Source organism: Lissotriton helveticus, chromosome 2_1 (genome assembly GCF_964261635.1).
Source record: "Lissotriton helveticus chromosome 2_1, aLisHel1.1, whole genome shotgun sequence".
Taxonomy (NCBI): Eukaryota; Metazoa; Chordata; class Amphibia; order Caudata; family Salamandridae; genus Lissotriton; species Lissotriton helveticus.
In genome coordinates, this window is record NC_136059.1 from 343,354,426 (window position 1) to 343,376,357 (window position 21,932).

The window sequence follows — 21,932 nt, forward strand, 5'->3', positions numbered from 1 at the left end:
CCCAAGTTACGGGCAGATGTAATTGTATTAGGGGGCACTTCAGCCTCTGCTGGCCAGCATACTATTGGGGAAAAGAGGTTGTTATTCCCTATAGGTAGAATTTCGGTTTTTCCGGCGTTGCACTTTAAATAGTTATTTGTCATCCATTTAAAGATTGCTGTAAGACAGTCCTTGAGATCTTCCTCGGCACTAGGCCGCTCCCTATCCAACACCAACATCAATTGGGTATCGTCAGCGTATGAAATGGAGCTGATCTTAAATGACATGATCAGCTTCATCAGGGGCACCATGTAAAGATTAAAAAGAGCCGGGCTCAAGCTGTGTACACATGTGGCGCACATACATGCCCAAAGGGCATGGATGTGTGCCACATGGCACTTTAACAAAAGCAAAAAAGTGTTTTTTTTTTAAGGGAAATCAGTAATTACCACCAACTTGAAGTTGGCGGTAATTACCGATTTCCTAATGCTCAAAAGCAATCTTTAATGTGCTTCCTACATTGCATTTAAAGAATCAGTATTACCGATTCCTTAAATGCAAGAGCAATAAGGAATCGGTATTAAGGAATCGGTATTTACCGATTACTTATTTACCGATTCCTTACCTACATTAGGAATGGCTAAATACCTATCGGTAACGCTAAAATTTACAGAATTTCGGTGTTACCAACTGGTATTTAGCCACCTACATCTGGCCCATAGTTTTGTAGCCAACACATTTGAAAATTGTGCAGCAAAATGAATGGTGTACTCTTCATATTTTCATTTTTAAATAGAATTAACCTACCTGATCTCAATCTGAAAAATAATGCTCTTGGTATAATGTGGGGCTGGAATTAACATTTTTGGAAGGGCTGATTTTAGTGGCAGTCCCTGCCCTTATGAGGCCTTGCATATCTGCAGACAGCTTGTTTTCTACGACAAAATTGTTCATGATATATATCATGTATATAATGTATTGCAATAAGTAAACTTGCAGAGAAAGATTGTACATTTGCCATTGTTTGATTAGAGCAGAAATTATCTACAGGAAAACTTCCATGGTGAAGGCGAACTTCAGCCTAGCAGTTTAGCAAACTTTGCGCATGTCGAAAATCAGCAACTTCACTAGTTAAAAAAATGTTGCACTTTCCTAGTTGAAACACCTTTCCTGATGCTTTGTGAAATTTTTATGATCCATATACTCTGTAAAACTGGATCCTGCATTAACCCTGGTCCCTATTTTTGTTAGCTCTCTCCATTCATGTTGTCGACATTGATCGTTTGGTTGAAGAGGCCATCCAGGCTTTCCGTGACAAAGAGGCGGAAACTGAAAAGCCTGAACCGGAACAAGAACAGAACGGAAGTGGCAGTAATCAGAATGTAAGGCTCTTTTCAGCTTACCTATGGTGCAAAATAAATATGGCACACCACGTTTTGGAACAATTATCACTGTCCCAACCCTTGCCTAAGCCACCAAACAAGCACTTTGTCAGATGATTTTGCTTTGCTTTCAATTCCTCCACCTCTATCTAGTAATGTTATACGGTTCCTACAAATATAGCACGACTACAATTAGACCAACACAAACTTCACAAGATAGAGACTTAGTCCACATATACTATCAGTAAGTATTGCCGTGTTTCGGCTAACTCACAGTATCACATCCAAGCCCTAAACTGGCCAGGATAAAAGATGTTATTGGCACCCTCAAACATAACTCTCTGATTCCCAGGGAATTAGTGGAAACAGATCTAACCCTTTTGCTTGGTCACTCTTGCATGCTAAAAATAAACACAAGAAAGATAGAAAAATGCATTTTCAAACATTCATTGAATCGATTGTTTTATTGCAAAGAAAGTTTGGGCTGCGATTATTAGAAAGATGAGACATATTACTGTAATAAGCATTATTAGAATGGTAAACAATAAGAAAAATTAAACCATGTTAATTGTTACTAATGTTTGTTTACTCTTATCTGTATCTAGTACTATACTAAAGAGAGAATAGTGGGTGCACCCTCTGCCAGATCAATTGGGATATCCTAACCCCCATATTTTTTTCTTAGGTGTCAAAAAGCCGGATAAGTGTAAAGGGTTATCTTTATTAGCAGGTTTGAGGTCGGTGTCAGCAGAGCTATATCTCAGTCACAGCAGTTCCATGATAATCCCAACGTGGAAGTGCTCCTCTCACTGAGCCTTAGCACAGAAGCTATTTATATATCAAAGAACTGTCTTAGCACACTGTGGCAGAGGCACAGAGCAGCTTTTGGTTTTCTCTAGCTAAAATTAAGATTCTCCTAATAAGCACAGAAACAAAGTAAACAATAGCATTGCGTTCTTGGTATATGACCCTGGAACTAACAGACTATAGGGCGTCAATGCTTATCAGAAATGCACATTCATTACATTGACACGTTAGCAGAAAGTGTGTAAAAAGTCACCACGAGAAACAGATGCCAATCAAAGAAGGGGAATCTAAAATGAAGACTGTAGAAAATTGGGTTATTAGTTGTGTTGCCTGCAAGAGCAATAGGTCTACAATTGACCTTACTGGGAACCAAGCAACCCCATTGTAACGCTCGATTCTCTCAAAGTAACGAGGCAGAGCAGTCCAAGGCCTACTCAAAGGAGGTAGGGTGGGCTGGTAAGCGTCATTCACTGGAACGCAAAATACCACTCTATAAATGATTATCTAGTCAGTACCTTTTCTTTAGAAAAAGGCAAAGTGCATTTATTACACACACACACCACTAAATACTATGGAATCATTTACAAATATGTACATCCGCAGGTGGAAAATACCATTTATGACTTTGCCTAACCACCTTTGAATTCCAAAAGGGCTCACACAAACATATCAAGTGAGTCTATTGGTTGTGTCAAGGTTCAATAGCAACAAACCACATGTTGAAATCATCATTTTGTAGTTAAATGTAATAGTCAAAAATCATAGTCCTGCATGAATGCACTTACTAATGCTAACAAATATATGGAGCAGTAATCATTATACAAACCAATAAAGCATTTATAATGAGTAAAACCTGTGTTTATTTAGTTTTAATAGATTGTTAACCATCAAACTGCAATTATAAAAGCAACCCCAAGAGAGCATCACATTTTAATGTCATTGCATTTCAACCATACACTTTGCCCCTAGAGGGCACTTCAAGACATACACTTCATTTACTCACATTGAGGTATTTTAAGCCATCATAACTGCAACCATACATATAACCACTAGAGAGCACAGCACTCCCACCTTTAGAGCAAAAGCTCCAGCCTACAAATATGCTGGCAATCCTGGGGAGGTTAGTGTTTTTGAGTCCCACCCAACTTAGGGTGGGGACTCTTGCAGTCAATTTTGAGGGAAGGCTGTGCACTTCCTAAAGTTGTTGGTGGTGACCCCACCATCCTGGGGCCAAGAAAATAGGAGAATCATCCAGATTGAGGGCACAAACTGTCAACCTTGATCCAGCCTGCAGAGCATTATGGGACGCTCCTTTGGTAGCTGTGAATATTTTATTATCATTCCTCCTTCTGAGCTGGGAGAGCTGTGGTTTTGGTTTCCTTTGCTTTTCTGCTTTTTGTTTCTCTTGCGGTCTCATCCCACCCCTTTTTGTTGACTTCAAGGTTCCCAGTCCCACCCACATGTATGGACCCATGTTGGGGGACAGCCCAGTGAGCCCACCACTGGCAGTCCCTGCCGGCTCCCCTCATGGGCAGCACTCCAGCATGCATCTACTGGAGCTGGCAGAACTCTTTTGGTCAGCCCCCTCCTGCAGGCAAGTGCGTATGACTGTGGCTGGACTCCCGTTCCTGTCCAGTCACTTGGAGCGTGGCGGGCCGGCTACGCAGGAGATTGTGGCAGCACTACCCCCTCGCTCCTGACACCATCGGGGTCAATGAATGGGGTCCTGGGCCCCCTTCCCTCCATCGCGGGGAGCTCTTTCAGGTTTTTCTTTTCCTGGCTGCATTAGGGCTCTTGGGATGGGGTCCTGACCCCCTAAAACAGAGAAATGCTGGGGATGGGGACGCCGGGCAAAGAAGTGGTCCCTCATTGCAGTATTTGGAAACTTCCTCCTTGTGGCATCCCTCTGGCCCTGGCATACCCCAGGGGAATTTTACTGGCCTAGCAGTGGTGCCCCACATGCTTCGAGACAGGAAGGATCATAGGTGATCAAACTTTAAAAAGCCATAACCCGTGAGCAAGCCTTCTCACTTCCAAAGTCATGCTCAAGTAGCTGGTTCTCCTGGCTCTCTGTGCCAGCTCTCCTGATCTTGGTTCCTGGGCGCATACAAGTCCAGGGCTTTCCCCCAACTGGTTCTCAGGGTGTGGAAGGTAGGCAACCTCACTGGCCTTTGGGGAGACCCACTGGTCCTGAGGTCAACTGGTTATAGTCCTTGGTCCTGATTTGGGGTCTGAGGGTTCAAGTTCTCCATCGTGGTCCCAGGATCCAGCAGCAAAGTACAGAAACATCCTCAGGCAAGAAAGAGGCTCACCCTTGTGGAAGGAAAGAGGAAGATTGCAGAAGTCAGGCACCTCTGGCCAATCCAAGGGTGCCACAACATCTTTCCACCCTTGTCTCAACCATCCTGCGCATGCTGGGACAGCCCAAAATGTCCTCATCCAGGAGTGAAGATAACATCTGCCCCTGGGGTCTCAGCTCTTCCCCTCGCTGACATCCCTTCCAGGGCCTTGCAAACCAAAAGTTCAAAGAGAGCCCCCCTCCTGGGTAGGCTTCAGTTCTCTGGGCTCTCTCCTTGTTTCAGTGGGCTTGGGCAGGTCCATCCCTGGTACAGTGTGAAGCCTGAGTGATTGATGCAGATCCTCCCACCCTACCCCTTTCCACCTCAGGAGCTGGGTGAAATACTGTTATTTGCTCCCATATGTGTGGGGAAGCCTTTGTTCCCTCTGCTGGAGAGAACTGTAATTAACTGGGCTGGGCACAGTAGGGTTACAGAAGGCATGGGCTCTGATTGATCCTAGGCGTAGCCAGAGAAATATGAAACCTCTGCATGAGCCATAAAGTGTACAGATATCATTTTCAAAATGATTTAGGACATCAATAGTCTCTGTAGGCTAAAGGGAAGCAAAACTGCTCTCTAAAGCAGTTCTCTCCCTATGTGTGTAATAAAGTGTCACTACAGACAAAACAGTAAATCACCCTGACTTTCCCTATTAAGTGTACACTACCATTACAAGGCTTATCTTAGGCCAACATCTAATTCTGCAGAGTCCCCATTGCGCCAGGTTACCTGTGTGCAATTACTAGGCTGTGCACAACATCAGACTCCCATGAGCAGCCATCACAAGTGTGCACACGCGTGTTCAATGTTCAATCCCATGCAACCAGCCAAGGGCCCCTTCCCTTGCTGCATCACAGCAACCTTATTCTAAAGGGCAGACACGGGCGGTAAACATGCGCAGTCCATTTGCCATGTGATTACCGTATGTGACACACATGTAGTGAGTCTCATCCACAGTAAATGTCTGAAACTGGGTGATCCAGAAAGCAAACAAATCCATGTGTAATGAATTGATGGAACCCAATTGCTAAAGAAACTATATGGGGGCCATGTGACACCCTCCACTTGGTTTGAAAAGGAGGCTCAGTACTTAAAACGCATAGCATTATGCAATATAAAACTTTCCTAAAATCAATCAATCAGGATTTGTAAAACTCAGCAAATCACCTGTGAGGGTCTGAAGGGAGTGAAATTACTAGCTGCATAGCGGAGCTCTGTTCATGCGAACAACCATGTCTTGGTTCTTTTCGGAATTCCCGGCGCAATGAAGTGGTCCTAAGGTTCAGGGGACAACAAGCTTCCAGAGTCCTTTCTCTGCAAATGTCCACCTAACTAGTACCAGCTCGACCTGCATGGGATCCTGCTGTTGGCCTCTGCTGGAGTGTGTGCTAACCCCTGCCAGGTTCTGGACCCATGGGCTTGTGTTAGAGTGTAATTCTCCTGTCACTAAACTGTAAACAGGAGAACTTAGAATCTTTTTGCTAACATTCTGCCTGTAGAACCTACAGAGACCGGGTACCACCATCGAAGTCGTGGGCATCGAATCGCCAGTCAGATTTACCTTGCCAGTTTGCTCTGGGGAAGGAAATCCAATTACCATAAAGGTTTCTAAGTTTTGAACGTGGAGGGCTTCACTGGTACTGACGCTAAGCCACCCAAGGAGTAATTTTTTTTTAACCCTGTTGTCTACTAAAGTTCTTCTGTGCATAATTTATTTACAATACAGTGAGTCAAGGGCTGTAGGGAAGTTAAAAGCCATTAAATAAATTGCAATTTAAAAAGCCCACAAATTACAAAAAAATTAGTAAAACAAAAAAGAAAAAAGGCCGACTCAGTATGTCGATGACTATCCATACTACAGGACAGTAGCTCCAAAGATTCAACCATATACAGAAAATCATTTGGGTCTTGGAGGGAACCCGCATCCCCAGATGACAGATCCACAGTAGCCTGAAGAGCAAGTTCCATAGAACAAACCTGGTCCGTACCAGCCTCATCAGCAGAAGCCAAAGACAGAGGTGCCAGAAGTGCGGTCTCAGCAGAGGAGCCAGACATCATGGACCTTGGAGCAGAAGCACACATCCAAAGAGATGCAGGCAACTCATAGTAAGCATCTTGCAGCAACGGTATTAACTTAGGACAACACAGCAGCAGTTCCATATCCGTAATCTGCACCAATTGCATAGCAAGACATATGTGTAGTGGGCATTGAAAAGAGTACCAGATAAAGTACGCCTAACAGCGTTTCGGTGTGGGAACCAAACAACTATAGGACGGCGGTTCTGCACACCGTATTATGATGCGACCACACATGGCGCAGTTGCAAACTCCCATTTCTCTATGGGAGCAAGCAGTTTCCACCTGCAGCACAAGCTCCCATAGAGAAATAGGAGTTTGTGTAAATCTCTGCACTGTGTAGCAGGCACCTCATGGTTCCAGCCTTACGGTGCAGGGATTTATAGGGGAGTGCAATAGGTGCTCCCCAGGCCCACAACCGGAGGGCGTGGAGGGAAGGGGGCCCTACTAGTGGCCCCTAAATTCGCTTTCCGACAGGCTCTCTATGTCAGAGAGCCCAACATGTAAAGCCTGAAAACTAACATCATAATCCCTTCGTGTCTAGCTGGCTGACTGGCTTCAGGTCGGATTGACCGGCTGGTTTAAACTCCGATCGACTTCTCTCTAATAAGGCGGACTTTGAACCATTGATGTGGGTCAGAAGGCCTTCGACCTGTGATTGGAAGCTTTCCGACACACATAATAATCAGCACCATAGTCTTATACTGTTTTGTTCCTATCATTTGCCGAGGGATTAAACAAGCCTAAAATAAAGCATCAAAACCCTGGACCTCCCAGTGTCTTGTACCCCAAATTGATTTTAGTTCGATATTGTTTTTCCAGTAATTATAACTCAGTATAGTCGATTTATAATTTAGATTGAATAAGCATGTTTTTCATTGCCTGTGTAGGCATAAGCCTATTATAAAATAAAACCGCGTTTGTGGGGACATGACTAGAAAAGTAAGGGAACTTCTTCTAATATTGTTGGGGATTCCCTACAGGGAGTATTGGGCAGTGTTCCCACTTTGTAGAACTGAAAAGAGCATGTGGTGTACTTGCTCTGTGTAAACAGTTTTTTAGCATAAAGATGGTAGCAAAACATTTCACCATAGTTTGCAGAATTCAAATCCAAATCCAAATTTTGAATACTGTATAGAATTCTAATTCAAATAGCATGTTAGATACAGTCTCAACATCCCATTCATTAGTAATCAAACCTGGAGTTATTATGTCATCCATAGCAATTTTTTAAAACATATTGAATTTCTTAAAGTTTCTGTGAGACCAAAAATGTCATAGGGAACCTTATCCCAAACAATACCATCTTTGGCAGGAAAGGCAGTAATAATCAAAAGGGGCTAGTTTTTCAGACCTTATGTGAAGAAGAATGGGGTGTAGGTACTTCAGCTGCCGTTCTGGAAAAAGTTCTGGGAGAAAATGTAGATAAAACAATGTAACAAATCCTATCCAAATGAGAAAGAAAAGCAGTGAAAGACAAATCGATAGGTAGGACAAGGGAGGAATCAGGTATTTTTTTTCCAACCAAAACCATAGCGCTGGTGCACCATGCAAGGAAGTATGTTACGAATCATCAAAGCAGCAAAGTAAGCAAAGGCAGTCTGTTCAAAAACAGGGACTTGATTAGGCAAAGGAGGGAAGGTAGGTACCTCCAAAGGTGATTGATAATATACATTTTAATTGCCAGGAGCAATAATAGAAAGCTGTAAACCTACATCAGAGATGTATCTTATGTTATTATTAGTAACATGCACATGCACAAGTGCAAGTTCAGCATTAGAAGACCCCAACCGGTGAGTAGTAAATTAGAACTGCCTAATGCATGTAGGGGAATCTCTTTCAGGGTAGGGAGAGGAGATAAAGAATTACCCATATACCCTTATGGCATACCATGAAGGATTGGTCACATGGTGTAACTTGATCAAAGCAATGGAAACTTGTTTCTATTTACAACCAGTAAGTGGTGGCAAAATCGCAGTTCGAGTAGCTTGAACAGCCAGTACAGGCACCAGGGCTCAATAGGACAGACCTAATTCCTTTTTGTTTGTAATCATCTCATGGAACAGATCCACATCTTTGGGAATCCAGCCAGAAGTCGCTAGTTGCCACTTCACTTTGTCAGGTGCAGAAGGTTTAGAATTCACATTTGAACGCTCATCCCGGAATTCTTGTAATTCCTGCAAGACAGCAAAATGTTAATTGATGTCAAAGTGCTCATCAGCCACCACTGTGCCAGGGTTATCAAGATCTGGAACATACAGCTGGACCCCAAAAAGGACCTCATAGAGAGTCTGACTTACCAAAGATCTTCCAGGCAGATTATTTAAAGCTCTCTGAACTCCATACAGGTGATGGATCCAACTACAGCCTGAATCTAATACTCTAGCTGTTAATGACTGCTTTGAGCCATGGTTCTCTATCAAATTTCCCTAAGGATTATAGGGAAAGGAATAATTCACAGCAACACCAAGGTTGCCCATGGTATCCTGGTAAGACTTAGAGGCAAAGGCCGGTCCCTGGTCCAAGTGGAATGCTGCTACTGATTATGTACCTATAAAGACTTGCAAATCTTTATTAACAGTTCGAGCATCAGCCGATCGCCATAGCCACACCCATAGGAATCCAAAACATGAATCATAAGCCAATAAAATAAATGTAAATGCACTATCAGACTGGAGTGGTCCGCAATGGATTAAATAGATACATTGGAGTGGTTTATTAAAGACTAGAAGGGGCGTCTATGGTGGGCTGGCAACGGTGGAACTTTTAATTTGTTGACAAATGCCAAAACAAAGGACATATTGTCTAGTCTGTTTATAAAGACCCTGCCACCAGTAGAGTTTTTGTAGTAAGGAAACTGTAGCTACCACACCAGCATGGGCAGACGCTAATCCTTCATGTGCAGCAATTTATGATGGATACATCTGCCTGTGGATTCCTAACCATTTGAATATACCCCATGCACAGCATTTCACGAAAACCTTACTCCATAGCTCTCCCACGTTGACGAGGACATCATAGTGTCACGTCTCTGCACACGACTCTGCTTAATGTCATCAGAGCCATAAGCAGACCTCGTTGGCATGCTGGAGGCACTTCCCTTTTTTCCGCTCTGTCATTGCATAACAGCTTTTCCAGGCTCACCATTTTCTGGTAGATTTCTTCTAATATGTAGGTGCAACTTTGTTGTTAGTGAAGATGTCTCCATTGAGGAAGTCAGGCTTTAAACTGTGTAGTGAATGTGGTGGTCAGGTGTCCATCACTGATCTGCATGAAGACTGTCTGTGTGTTTGTTGTCTGACTATGACTTTGAGCCTGCTTGTCATGAGTGCCATTGAGTTGGGTAACAATAAATATATGTTATTCAGCGCCATGACCGTGCGCTTTACAAATACTCATGTTATGTTATGTTTATGTTATGTCGCCAGATGAATCCAATGGCCTTGAAGGAAAGGAAAGCAAAGTTGTTCATGGCGAAAGCTAAGAGGCTGAAGAGAGGTCGTCGGAGATCTCAACTTCGTGCGGAGCCCCCGTCAACCCAGACTTTGATGTCATCAAAAAGAAAGCATGAAAAGAAGCGGCGCAGTGGGTTTCATGTCCGTTCTTCTAAAGGTGGTTCGCTGAGATCAGCGTCCCGGGATCAGAAACCTCAGGAGCATAGAGAGGAGCTGTCGCCAACTCTATCTCCGAAGATGTCACCAACTTTGCCCCCAGCTCCAAGGCCAATGACTCTGACAGAGAGACCAGTATCGGAGCCAGATTTTGTTATCCCTCATCCATGGGTCCACTATCATATTCTCTTGGAGGATTTCCAGCTCATTTCTAGCAGTTACCCTTTATACCTTTTATGCCCATGACTCCGATAGCCTGGCCTTTGCTGGCACCGAGACAGCCAATGTCGATACCATTACAGAAAGGGCATTACTCTTTGGCACCACACAAACTATCTCCAGTGCCCTCTGGATCTGAACTGATGGCGGTTTGTCTGGAACCAACTTTGCCAACTCTGCCAGCTTATGAATAACATTTCTGCGCCAGTGTTGAAGTCACCGCCGCCGCCTCTGGCCTGCCGATGTGGAAGATCAGATCCTGTAGGGAAGCTCAGATATTGCTGGCAGAAGAAATAAATTGAGCGGAGCAGGAAGGTATTGAAGAGGGAGAAATTATAGGACTGAATCCAGGAAGCCAGTGGTCTGTATTCCTCCCCCAAATGGGAGTTACTATCTCCTAATGGTTTGGCACCTCCAGAGGTAACTTCTTAGCATGCGATGATAGGAAAAGCTGTGTATTTATTGGACTTGCCTTTCCCTTCTGCAGAAATGAAGTCCAACATACTGACAGAAGTGCTTCATTTTACTGCCTCTTCTTCAGAGCTGTTTTTACTCTTTAATGAGGCTTTGACAGAGTCCATACTTGAGATCTGGTAAAAGCCAATGTCCTCTGCTGCGGTGTTGTGATCAGTGACCAGAAGGTATAAACCAGCTTCTGAGAATGCTGTGTTTTTATCTTCACACTCCATCTCTGAGAGTTTGGTGGTTCAGGCCGCATGCTCCTCTAAATTGTCATCAGGGTCATTCCCTAGCACTCATGCAGATAGCGAATCTAAGAGGATGCAGCAGTCGGCTAAGAAAATCTTTTCCTCTGGGAGCAAGAAGACATGCCCGGTTGAGGGTATCGGGCTTCTCACCAGATGTTCAGGCTACACTTTTAGATTTGCGCTTTGACGGGTCTCGTCTGCTTGGTGCCAAGGCTGATTCTGCACTGAAGAGATTTAAAGACAGCAAGGCAACTGTGAGTTCCTTAGCGCTTCAGTTCCAGCCTAAGGATTATAAACAATTTCGCAGGTTTCAGGGTTTTTCAAGGAACCTGTCCTGTTGAGGAAGGAATTAACAGCAGCAGCAGTAGGGCTCAAATCCCTTTTATAAGACCTACAGGGGAAAGGGTAGTGGTTGTCAGCGTGGTTCTGCACATTAACCAGCCTCCTCCTCATCTTCCTCCACCTCTGCCACTATTGCTGGAAAGCAGCTTTAGTTTCACCATCTTGGAGCATGCTTGCCCAGTGGGAGGACGGGTGACCTATTTTCTACGTCTCTGGAGGTCTGTCACTGTAGCCCTCTGGGTCTTAGACATTGTGGAAAATGGGTATGTCCTACCCTTCCAGGAGAATTTCCCTCCTTCCCCCGACAGGGAGTTGTTCGTAAAAGTATCTTCTGCTCCTACAACAGGAGGTGCAAATACTGCTTCAGAAGTGTGCAGTAGAGCTGGTTCCAGACAGGAACGGGGTCAGGGATGCTATTCCCGGTACTTGAGGGTTTTGAACTTGTTCCTCAAACAGGACAAGTTCAAAATCTTGACCCTAGCAGAGGTTTTTCTTGCACTTGACATCTCTGAAGGTCGGCCATTCCTGTATTCCCTTATATAGATGATTGACTGCTCAAAGTGAAGTCACCAGAGTTGGTGTTTTGCGCCATTTACAGATGACAACGCAGCTGTTGTTCAATTTGGGATTTTCAATACATGTTCCCAAATCTCACATGAAGCCCTCTCAGTGCAACCTGTTCATAGGGGCAGTACCAGACACTACAGTGAGTCATTACTTCCTGCCTCCTCAGAGGATGCAGGACATTCAGGCTATGATTCCACTGTTTCAGAATGAAGCCTTTGTTCAAGTCCTGTAGGTCTTGTGCCTGCTATGTCTGTTGGCTTCCTGCATTCTGTTTGTCAACTATTCACGCTGGCATATGAGGGCTCTTCAGTGGTGCCTCCGCAGGCAGTAGTTTCAACACAGCAGAGATCTGGAGGATTTAGTCGGGGTCTCCGGAGACTCTGCAGTGAATCTTAAATGGTGCGGTGTGTCTGGCAACTTGTCTCAAGGGAAGCCCTTTCACCTTCCTCCTCCAGTGGCCACAGTGATAACCAATGCCTTCACTCTAGGGTGGGGAGCTCATCTGGGGCATCTGGAGGTTAAAGGTCTTTGGTCTCCAGAGGAAAGATTTTTGCACATCAGTCTTTTAGAATTGCGGCAAAACGTTTGGCTCTCAAGGCCTTCCTCCCTTCCTTTCGCCGTCAGTCTGTTCAGGTCTCTACATACAAAACTACTGCGATGTGGTATATCAACAAACAGGAAGGAGTAGGGTTGTATCTTCTCTGCAGAGCAGCTCTGCGGCTTTGGTCCTGGGTTCAGGACTATCAGATTTGTGTCATTGCAAATCACTCGGCCAGAGTTCTGAATGTATGTGCGGACAGTCTCAGTCAGCACTATTCAGCCGATCATGAATGGCGTCTCCATCCAGAAGAGGTATATTACATTTTTGGGATGTGGGGGATCCCTCAGTTAGACATATTTGGCACTCTCAAGAATGCGCACTGCCCGTCGTTCTGCAGCCTCCAGTATCCAATGCGGGGAGTGTTGGGAAACGCATATCAGTTAGATTGAGGCTTCCAGCTTCTTTACAGGTTTCCCCCATACCCTTAATTCCTTGGGTTCTGAGGGAGATTTGTCAAGACCGGGCACATGTTCTATTAATTGCCCAGATTGGCAGCGAAGGGTGTGGTACCTGGACCTTCTTTACCTCTCATTGTGCCACTGCCCCCTCTCACTCTTAGGGCAGACCTCTTCTCGCAATTGCAGGGGAACATTGTACACCTCCACCTCCAGAGCACCTTTATGCCTAGCGATTAAACACAACCTGACTTCTTTATCTCTCGCACATGATGTGGTGGATGTTATTTTATCATCCAGATGATACTCTACCAAGGCAGTCTATGCTAGCAGGTGGGTGCAATTCATTAAATAGTGTTGGGAGAAGTCAATTGATCCTTTAAAAGCCCATTTATCACATGTTTTAAGCTTTGCGCTATCCCTGGTGCAGCAAGGTGTCACTATTGCAACTGCTAAAGGATATCTATCTGCCTTATCAGCATTTCTTTGTTTGCCGGAACAGCCTTCACTTTTTAAGGCCCCTCTGGTTAAGAGATTTATTAAAGTCTCACTAATAAGTTTTCTCCCACTCCATTTATAAATGTCCCAGTAGGATCTTAATCTTGTACTTACATTTCTTATGGGTTCTCCTTTTGTACCCTTGCATAGTTGCCCATTGAGGCTTCTTACCTTCAAAACTATTTTTTTTGTTGCAATTAAATCCTCTAGAAGGGTGAGTGAGTAGCAGGCCCTTAGTTCCATGCCTCCCTTCACATCCTTACTTGCAGATAAAATGGTGCTTAGGACCAGAGCTGCTCTCCTGCCTAAGGTGGTTACTCCATTCCACTTGGGGTAATGCATTACCTTGCCCACTTTCTATCCTCTCCCGCATCCATCAAAGAAGGAGGAGAGATTTCATTGTTTGAACCCCAAGAGGGCTGGGAGTTTCTGCATGGATAGAACTCGTGAGTTCAGAATGGACATCCAACTGTTTGTTTTATATGTGTGCAGGATGAAGGGAAAAGCAGTCCACAAGAGAACTTTATCCAGGTGAATAATCCTGTGCATCAAGATCTGCTACACCATGGCTAAGAAAGAGCAACCTGAAGGTATTAGAGCTCATTCTACCAGAGCCAAATCTGCAACGTCTGCTTTGGCTAGAAGTGTCACTGTGATTGGCATCTGCAAAACGGCAACTTTGGCCTCCCTCCACACTTATGCAAAGCATTAATGCTTCGATTCCGAAGTGAGGAGAGATGGTCTTTTTGCTTGTTCTGTGTTACAGGAATTTTTGGTAGAGGCAGGCAGGCAGGCACCCTCTTCCGGATGCCGGACTGCTTAGGGATTCTATTCAAAAGGTGAGGAATCCACAGGGAGATGTATCCATCAGAAGAACAAGTTACACACCTTTGGTAATGCTTTTTCTGGTTGAAACAGTATCTGTCTGCAGATTCCTCACTGACCCACCCACCTCACTTTTTGCCTGTCTGCTTGTACTGAAAATAAGTTATGTATATATATATATATATATATATATATAAATCAGGAGATTTTCTATATAACTCATGAGTATCCTATTGACTTGGCAGTTCAATTTCACGTGGTTATTTCATTAATATGACATGTATTATATACTATCTTTGCTTGTTGGAAATGTTGTTGGTTCACTCGTTCGCCTCAAAGGCACGGAAATAATTGGTGGAAATTGATGTCAGCATGCCGCAAAGGTTTTCTGATGGCTATAAACACGTCACACGGAAACACGTGCGGAGCCGTGGCATTGTGACGTCCAAGACGACGTGGAAGAGCTATGAAGAAAAGTCTCTGTGGAATGCTGCACATGAAACTCCTCATCTTTCATGACACCCTTCACTGCCGCTCATGTTGCTGAGTACTTATGCTTATACCAATCGTTGACCAGGCAGAACCATCAGCATTTATTGAGAAACCATGCTGATCAAGAGGCAAAATTTCATTTGACATGGGGTATTCTTGTTCATACTGTAGACGTTTCTATGTTTTTAGCGTAGGGTCAAAAACATAATCTACATCAGTAGCTGTCAAGGAAGAGGCCCACTGGTTCCATTGTGGATGTAAGGCATTCATGTTAGGAATGCTCAACTTTGTAACAGCCTCTAAGGCTGGAATGAGAGAAACCCCAATTATGCCTTTCATCTGGGTCAGTGGACATTCCTCGAGGACAGCTGTTTGTACTGCAGTCAGAATGTTTTTGGTTGATGCAAACAGCATTTGCTCATTAGAATATAAAAGCAAATTATTTGCAATCGGTACAGTTTCACCTTCATTAAAGGTGACGTAGTGTAGCCAGTTGATCCCATAGTTATGCAGGTCACTAAATTAGTGGTGTTAACATGAGTGTGTAAGTGTTTGGATGCAAGCATGTCTATTAGCAATGCTCTGAGAATATGTGTTTATTTCCCCAAATGTTGATTTTTTTTGTTTTATTAAATCATAAACAAGTGAAAACGCTGTGCAAGGCACCAGGTATGTAGCTACAGAAAATTTCAAATACTAACATTGAACATCAAACCTCCCTTCCAGCCCGCCTCCCACCCCCAGACATAAATCCGCCGGAACATCCTTAAAAAAGAAGCAAATAAGAGAGTCAATAGCAGCACATAATAAACAAGTATCACATTTATACCTATTACAACACCCGTGGTTCGGCGATCACGGTGTTCTGGACTTGTCCTGCATCTCCTCTCATTATCTCCAGTGAATAGTATCTGATGCAATCACCCCACACCTTGTGGAATTTCCGGGGGCATCCTCTGATTGTATGTATATGTCTATGCCACTTCTCCATTCCTGCATCATCGGGCTTTCACTCACCCGCCAGTTATGGGCTACATTCCCTTTTATACAATCAGGCCTAGGCCAGAAAAAATAATAACTTGGCCGTGGAAGGTCAACTTTACTGGGGAACCCCAGGAGAATGAACTTCGGTTGGAGTGGGATACGTTCTTCAGGGATGTTAGTGAGTTCCCCATTAATTGTCCCCCAATACTCTTGGAATAATGGCCATCCCCCAGAGTGTGTGAAAAAAGATCCGTCCACCCACTTACACCGTAGACAGTTTAGATACTGTGCCATTCCCATGCTGTGTAACCTCCATCTATAATAATAGACCCTGTAAAGAATTTTGAATTGTATCAATCGTGCTGTGATTTTATTGCCACCTCCCTTCGGTACACCCATTTCTCTCGCAGCTTACTCAAGTTGTCAGGCATTTTGTTATGCAATGTTTTATAGGTCAGGGAGACTGCTCCGTTCCCAAGTTCTTCTGTCAGCAACCACCCTTGCAATGGAGCGAATTCTGGAAGCCATCCCAAGGTAATTCCTTGGCCTGACAGGCTTGCCGTGTCTGTGTAAATTGGTTGTCGTCCATTCCGTACTCATGTTTGCAGCGGAGAGAATAGCAAATTTTTTCCATTCTCTAACAGGTCGCCTATCTTGGAGATCCTGAAGAGATCCCAGGAATCAAATCCCTGTAGCTTCTGTATCTCCGGGAGCCAGTTCCCCACCCACAAGGGTGAATCCCGCATGGGTGTACAATACCAGGCCAAGCATTTTATTTATTTTCTCCAGGCTGCTATGGCCACTTGGGTGGCCAGGAGAAGGCACTTGCCTCCCTACTCTGAGAACATTCGTATGTTTTGTAGTCCAATGTTTGTCTGCAAACTCAGGATGAATTAAATATTTCAACGAAATAACCCATCGCTCATTATCTGGAATGTATGTTCTACCAACGTTTATGAAGCCTAAAAGTTATTGTAGCCTTTTAAATGTATTTGGTAGTTGTGGAGAAGCACACTTCTCTAGGAAGTGTGGTGCAAGGCTTCTGCCTTCATTTGATAAAAAAGAAAAGCATATTTTGATTTTTGAAAATTAAATTTATAGCCATGATCAGCGACTCTCAAAATTATACAATCCACTCTGGCCGAATGTGTTTAAATCATCATCTGTAAGGTAAATGTCAACAAGGTAAGACAATGCATCAGAGTCATTTACTTGAAGAATTGATGTTGCACAGGCAACAAACAGACATGGGCTGTTCCTATACCCCTGTGGGAGCTGACAGAATTTTCTTTGCATCCCTAAGTGGTAAACACTGTCCAATCTCTGCTTTCTTACACTATATTTTGACAACAATAGCCATTGGAAATGTCTAATGTAGTTTTGTATTTTTACAAACAATGTTGTTCATCGAAGCTGTGCTGCGGAAACTTGCATTGCAAAAGGTGCTTGTATGATTGTTTTTGTTTTTTTAAAAACTTTATTTAGCATTTTGTTGAAAGCAAAGCACTGAGTTCAGATGAAGAACATCTAGGGTACAATCATAATCTATCACCGATAACATTTTCTGCAATACACATCAGTTAGGGCAAATGTGGGATATAATACACATGATACATACAAGACTTAGCCTGACCCTCACTTCTACTTACCGGGCCATCAATACATCTGTATCTCCTCCTCAACAATACATATACAGAAAAAACAAGAGGTCTAGCCTAGGTTGGAGCATATAACAGACTAGAGACTATTAACGGGCAGACTGATGTCTCCTAGCCACCCCAGTCGGTACTAAACCCAGTTCTTGTTGTGTGGGGGGTCTTGCTGTTGTGCCGAAAGGAAAGCTCTGAACGGGCCCCAAATGCCTTTAGGCCTGGAGGATGGGGGGATAGTGCTGGAGTACAGGTCACTTTGCGTAGAACAGGAAGCCAAACTCTGGATCCAGCTGTGTATTGTCGGAGCCCTCTTGTCGCCCCAGTGAATTGCAACTTCTCTTTTAGCTAAGAGCAGAGCGATGGAGACAAATCTGCGAATTTTAGGAGGGAACTCGGCCACATATCCCAAGAGGGCTATCACAGCTTACTTTTAAGCATTTAAGATCAGGACTATACCAAGGAGAGGATATCCTTAATCTTTTTACTGTCGCCAGTTTCTCAGGGGCAACATGGTTGGCAGCTGCAAGAAGCCATTCATTAAACTGGGAGGAAGCTTCGTTATTGTCAGATGATGGCGGAGTAGGAAAAGGACCTAATGCAAGATCAAAGTCACTGCCTTGAACTTTATTCCAACATCGAACTTTTACTCTGGAAGACTTCGTTTGAGTGCAATGATTAGGCTGCATAGTTTTAATGCTAAAGTGGATAGCCTTGTGGTCTGTCCATGGGAGAGTTAGTGTATCAATCAACTTAATGTCCGGGTTGTTATCAAAGATGCCATCCAAAGTATGGCCTGCCCGGTGGGTGGATTCCGTTACTAGTTGGGGTAGACCAAAAGCCACCAGATTGTCCAGCAGCCTAGTTGATTCTGGGTTATTTATCAATTCTAAATGGTAATTAAGATTGCCCAGAACTGTAAGGGACTGAGAGTCAGCGAAGGATTCCAGAAGCGTCAATAAGGCTTGGGAGAAAGCCGCCCTAGGTCCAGGTGGGCGATATATGAGAAGCCCCTGGAAGGAAGTAAGATTGTTTAATTTTATGCAAAAGTGCAGTGCCTCTGCTGGTAAAACTGATATGACTTCCACCCACACCTTTAAGTGCTCTCGCTATATAATAGCTATGCCACCTCCTCTACCTTCTACTTGTGACGTGACTGCATTGCCCTCTGGTACAGCAATATTCCAGTCAGGACCTCAATCAATCAATCAGCAATTTGTACAGCGCGCTACTCACCCAGTAGGGTCTCAAGGCGGTGGGGGGAGGGGTCCGTTACTGCTCGAAAAGCCAGGTCTTGAGTTGTTTCCTGAAGGAGAGGTGGTCCTGGGTTAGCCGTAGGTGGATGGGAGGGATTTCCATGTCTTGGCCGCCAGGTAGGAGAAGGATCTTCCTCCAGCGGTGGCTCTGCGAATGCGTGGTATGGCGGCGAGGGCGAGGCTGGCCGATCGTAGCTGGCGGGTGGGTGTGTAGAAAGTGAGGCGGCTGTTGAGGTACTTCGGGCCCATGTCGTGGAGAGCCTTGTGTGCGTGGGTAAGGAGTCTGAACGTGATCCTCTTGTTGACGGGGAGCCAGTGCAGGTCTCTCAGGTGGGTCGAGATGTGGCTGTGGCGAGGGATGTCCAGGATGAGTCGTGCGGAGGCGTTCTGTATGCGCTGGAGTCATTTCTGTAGTTTGGCAGTGGTTCCCGCGTGGAGGGTGTTCCCGTAGTCCAGTCGGCTGGTGACGAGTGCCTGGGTGACTGTCTTCCTGGTTTCGGTGGGGATCCATCGGAAGATCTTACGGAGCATGCGCAGGGTGTTGAAGCACGATGACTATACGGCGTTGACTTGTCTGGTCATCGAGAGGGAGGAGTTCAGGATGAAGCCCAGGTTTCGTGCGTGGTCCGTTGGCTTGGGGGTGGTCCCAGGGCAGGGGGCCACCAGGAGTCGTCCCAGGTGGAGGGTGATGATCCCAGGATGAGGACTTCCATCTTGTCTGAGTTCAGTTTCAGGCGGCTGTTCTTCATCCACTCGGCGACGTCTTTCATCCCTTCGTGTAGGCTGGCTCTGGCGGTGGCGGGGTGGTTGGTGAGGGAGAGGATCAGCTGGGTGTCGTCGGCGTAGGAGATGATGTTGAGGTTGTGTTGGCGTGCAATGGCTGCAGGGGGCTCATGTAGACATTGAAGAGGGTGGGGCTGAAGTATTGTCCGTCCAGGTTTCCATCAGCAGAAGTATGTCTGGGGTGGATGCCTGAATCAGGTTTCCCCACTGAACGAAGTTCAATAGAAGGCAATGTATGAACAATTCATGAGTGGCCTGTGGAAAATTAATTAATCCCTTTCTGGTGATATTCTTTGACGTCTCCCACTTTACTCTATTCTTGCTTGCCTCCAAATTTTTGGCCGCAAGTCCTCTCCCTATCCTATTTTTATGCTCCAAGGTGTTATTAATGCCAGGAGTCAATTGAAAGGGGCAATCAGAGCAAAGGGGCTTTGCTGAGTTCTGATTTTGGAAAGACATCTTGTGATTCCTGCAGGTACCACTCTCTAGAGACAGAAGCTGTGTTCTGTTATATGTATGGGGCTTTAACCAGCCAGGCGTTCTGGCGCTGGCCATGCTCCGGGCGCAGACGGGCGCAGACGGGCGCAGACGGGCGCAGACGGGCTTGCCTTTGGCGCGCCTTCGTCTCAGCATGGCTTAAGTAGTGGAGAGAATAACATGTAGACCGCCAACCCCCGGTGCAATGCGGGCCCGCCTAACATCTGGGTACCGCTGGGGTCGGGCGGGAAGTAAAATGCACAACAGGAATGGGAAGCAGCGTAACAACAGCTAACAGTGAGTATTAAAAATATAAAAAATTGATATAATGAATGTTCTGTGCAAAAACGCTATTACATTTAAAATAATAAGCAGCAGATTGGCGCAGTAATAAACTCCTGAGACCAACTACATACAAGCTGCGCGATCGTCTCAGCGTGGCTTAAGTAGTGGAATAGTAGAGAGAATAACATCTAGACAGGGATGCTAGTGGGTAAAACGGAGGCCAGGGTGCTCGGTAAAACAAAATCTGACTTTGGTCGCAAAAATGTAACCCTAGCATTCGGGTGGTACCATGTCCGTGCAAAACTACATTGCGCTGTCAGATAGTACAACTGTAGATACGGAACCCCATACCCTCCTCTGTCACAGGGGAGCGTCATTATCTGCCATCTCACCCTGGGTGTCCTATTGCCCATACCAGCCTGAGTAAATGAGAGCAGAGAGTGTTAAAGAATGTGTTCGTAAGTGGGATTGGGATGTTATGAAAGAGGTACAAAAACTTCGGGAGTACAATCATTTTAATAAGGGCTACTCGCCCTGCCAGGGAGAGTGGGAGTTTAACCCAATAATCTATCTGCACCTCAAGTTTGGAGATTATTACTCCGTAATTGCGACAAATGATCTGGTCCGTATCAAGATGGATGTGTACCCCAAAGTACTTTACTGAATCTGTACCCCATTCCAGCGGAAATTCCGTAACCCATCGAGCCGTACTCGCAGTGAGCGGGAAAATAACTGATTTACGCCAGTTGATCCCTAGACCAGAGAAGGAACCAAAACAGAGGATCTCTCTGATAAGTGGGTCCAGGTTTGTTTGGGGGTCACGAACATAGAGGATCGTGTCGTCTGCATACAAAGAAACCAGTAATGGGCCTGTGTTGAATTGTAAACCTCTGTGTAGGTGTTTTTCCTGGAAATGTCTTATCAAGGGGTCCATTGCTAATATAAATAATAATGGTGACAGCGGGCAGCCTTGCCTTGTGCCTCGCGATAAGGGAAAAGTTGCTGACAGAGTACCATTAAGCCGGAGCCTGGCCGTGGGTTGACTGTACAACAGAGCTGTGGTGTCAATGAATCCCTGTGGCATCCCCATACGCTGCTTTATGGATAGGAAAAAGGCCATTCCAGGGAGTCAAAAGCCTTCTCGATATATAGGAGGATTGCTGCTGCGGGGGTCTCTGGGTTTATTCTGTCTAAGGTGTTAAATAAGGTGCAGAGATTGAAGGCGGTGGACCGGTGTGGAATAAAACCTGGGGAAATGACGGATTCCATAAGCAGGGAGAGATGACACGACAATGCCTTAGCCAGAATTTTGTAATCTAAATTTAGAAGCGACAGGGGACGATACAAGCCATACATCAGGGGGTCCTTTCCTGGTTTTGGGGGCAAGATGATAACTGCCTCTCGGAGAGTAGGAGGAAGCATCTGTTTTTCTAAAGCCTCAGCATAGACGTCTAAGAGCCGGGGGATCAATAGGTCTTTATAGGCTTTATAGAATTTGCCTGTAAACCCATCCAGCCAAAGGGCAGTAGACGAGTTTAGAGCTGTAATAGTGTCATCAATGATATCTGCCGTGATGGGCATGGCCAGGAAGTCCTGCATAAATCTCTCTAGGTACACCAGTGCGATTTCGGATAAATAAGATGCCTGGCCAGTCCGAT

The 21,932-nt window shown here is 45.0% G+C and overlaps 1 protein-coding gene across 2 annotated transcripts in view; it reads left to right on the forward strand.

Annotated features, from left to right (window-relative positions):
* SPEF2 (sperm flagellar and cilia associated 2) overlaps positions 1-21,932 on the forward strand; it is a 1,151,963-nt gene that overhangs the window by 228,427 nt on the left and 901,604 nt on the right. For both annotated transcript variants that reach the window (XM_078674939.1, XM_078674940.1), the window contains exon 12: positions 1,231-1,361. In XM_078674939.1, the coding sequence (XP_078531065.1) occupies positions 1,231-1,361 (131 nt within the window). The remainder of the gene's footprint in view (positions 1-1,230; positions 1,362-21,932) is intronic.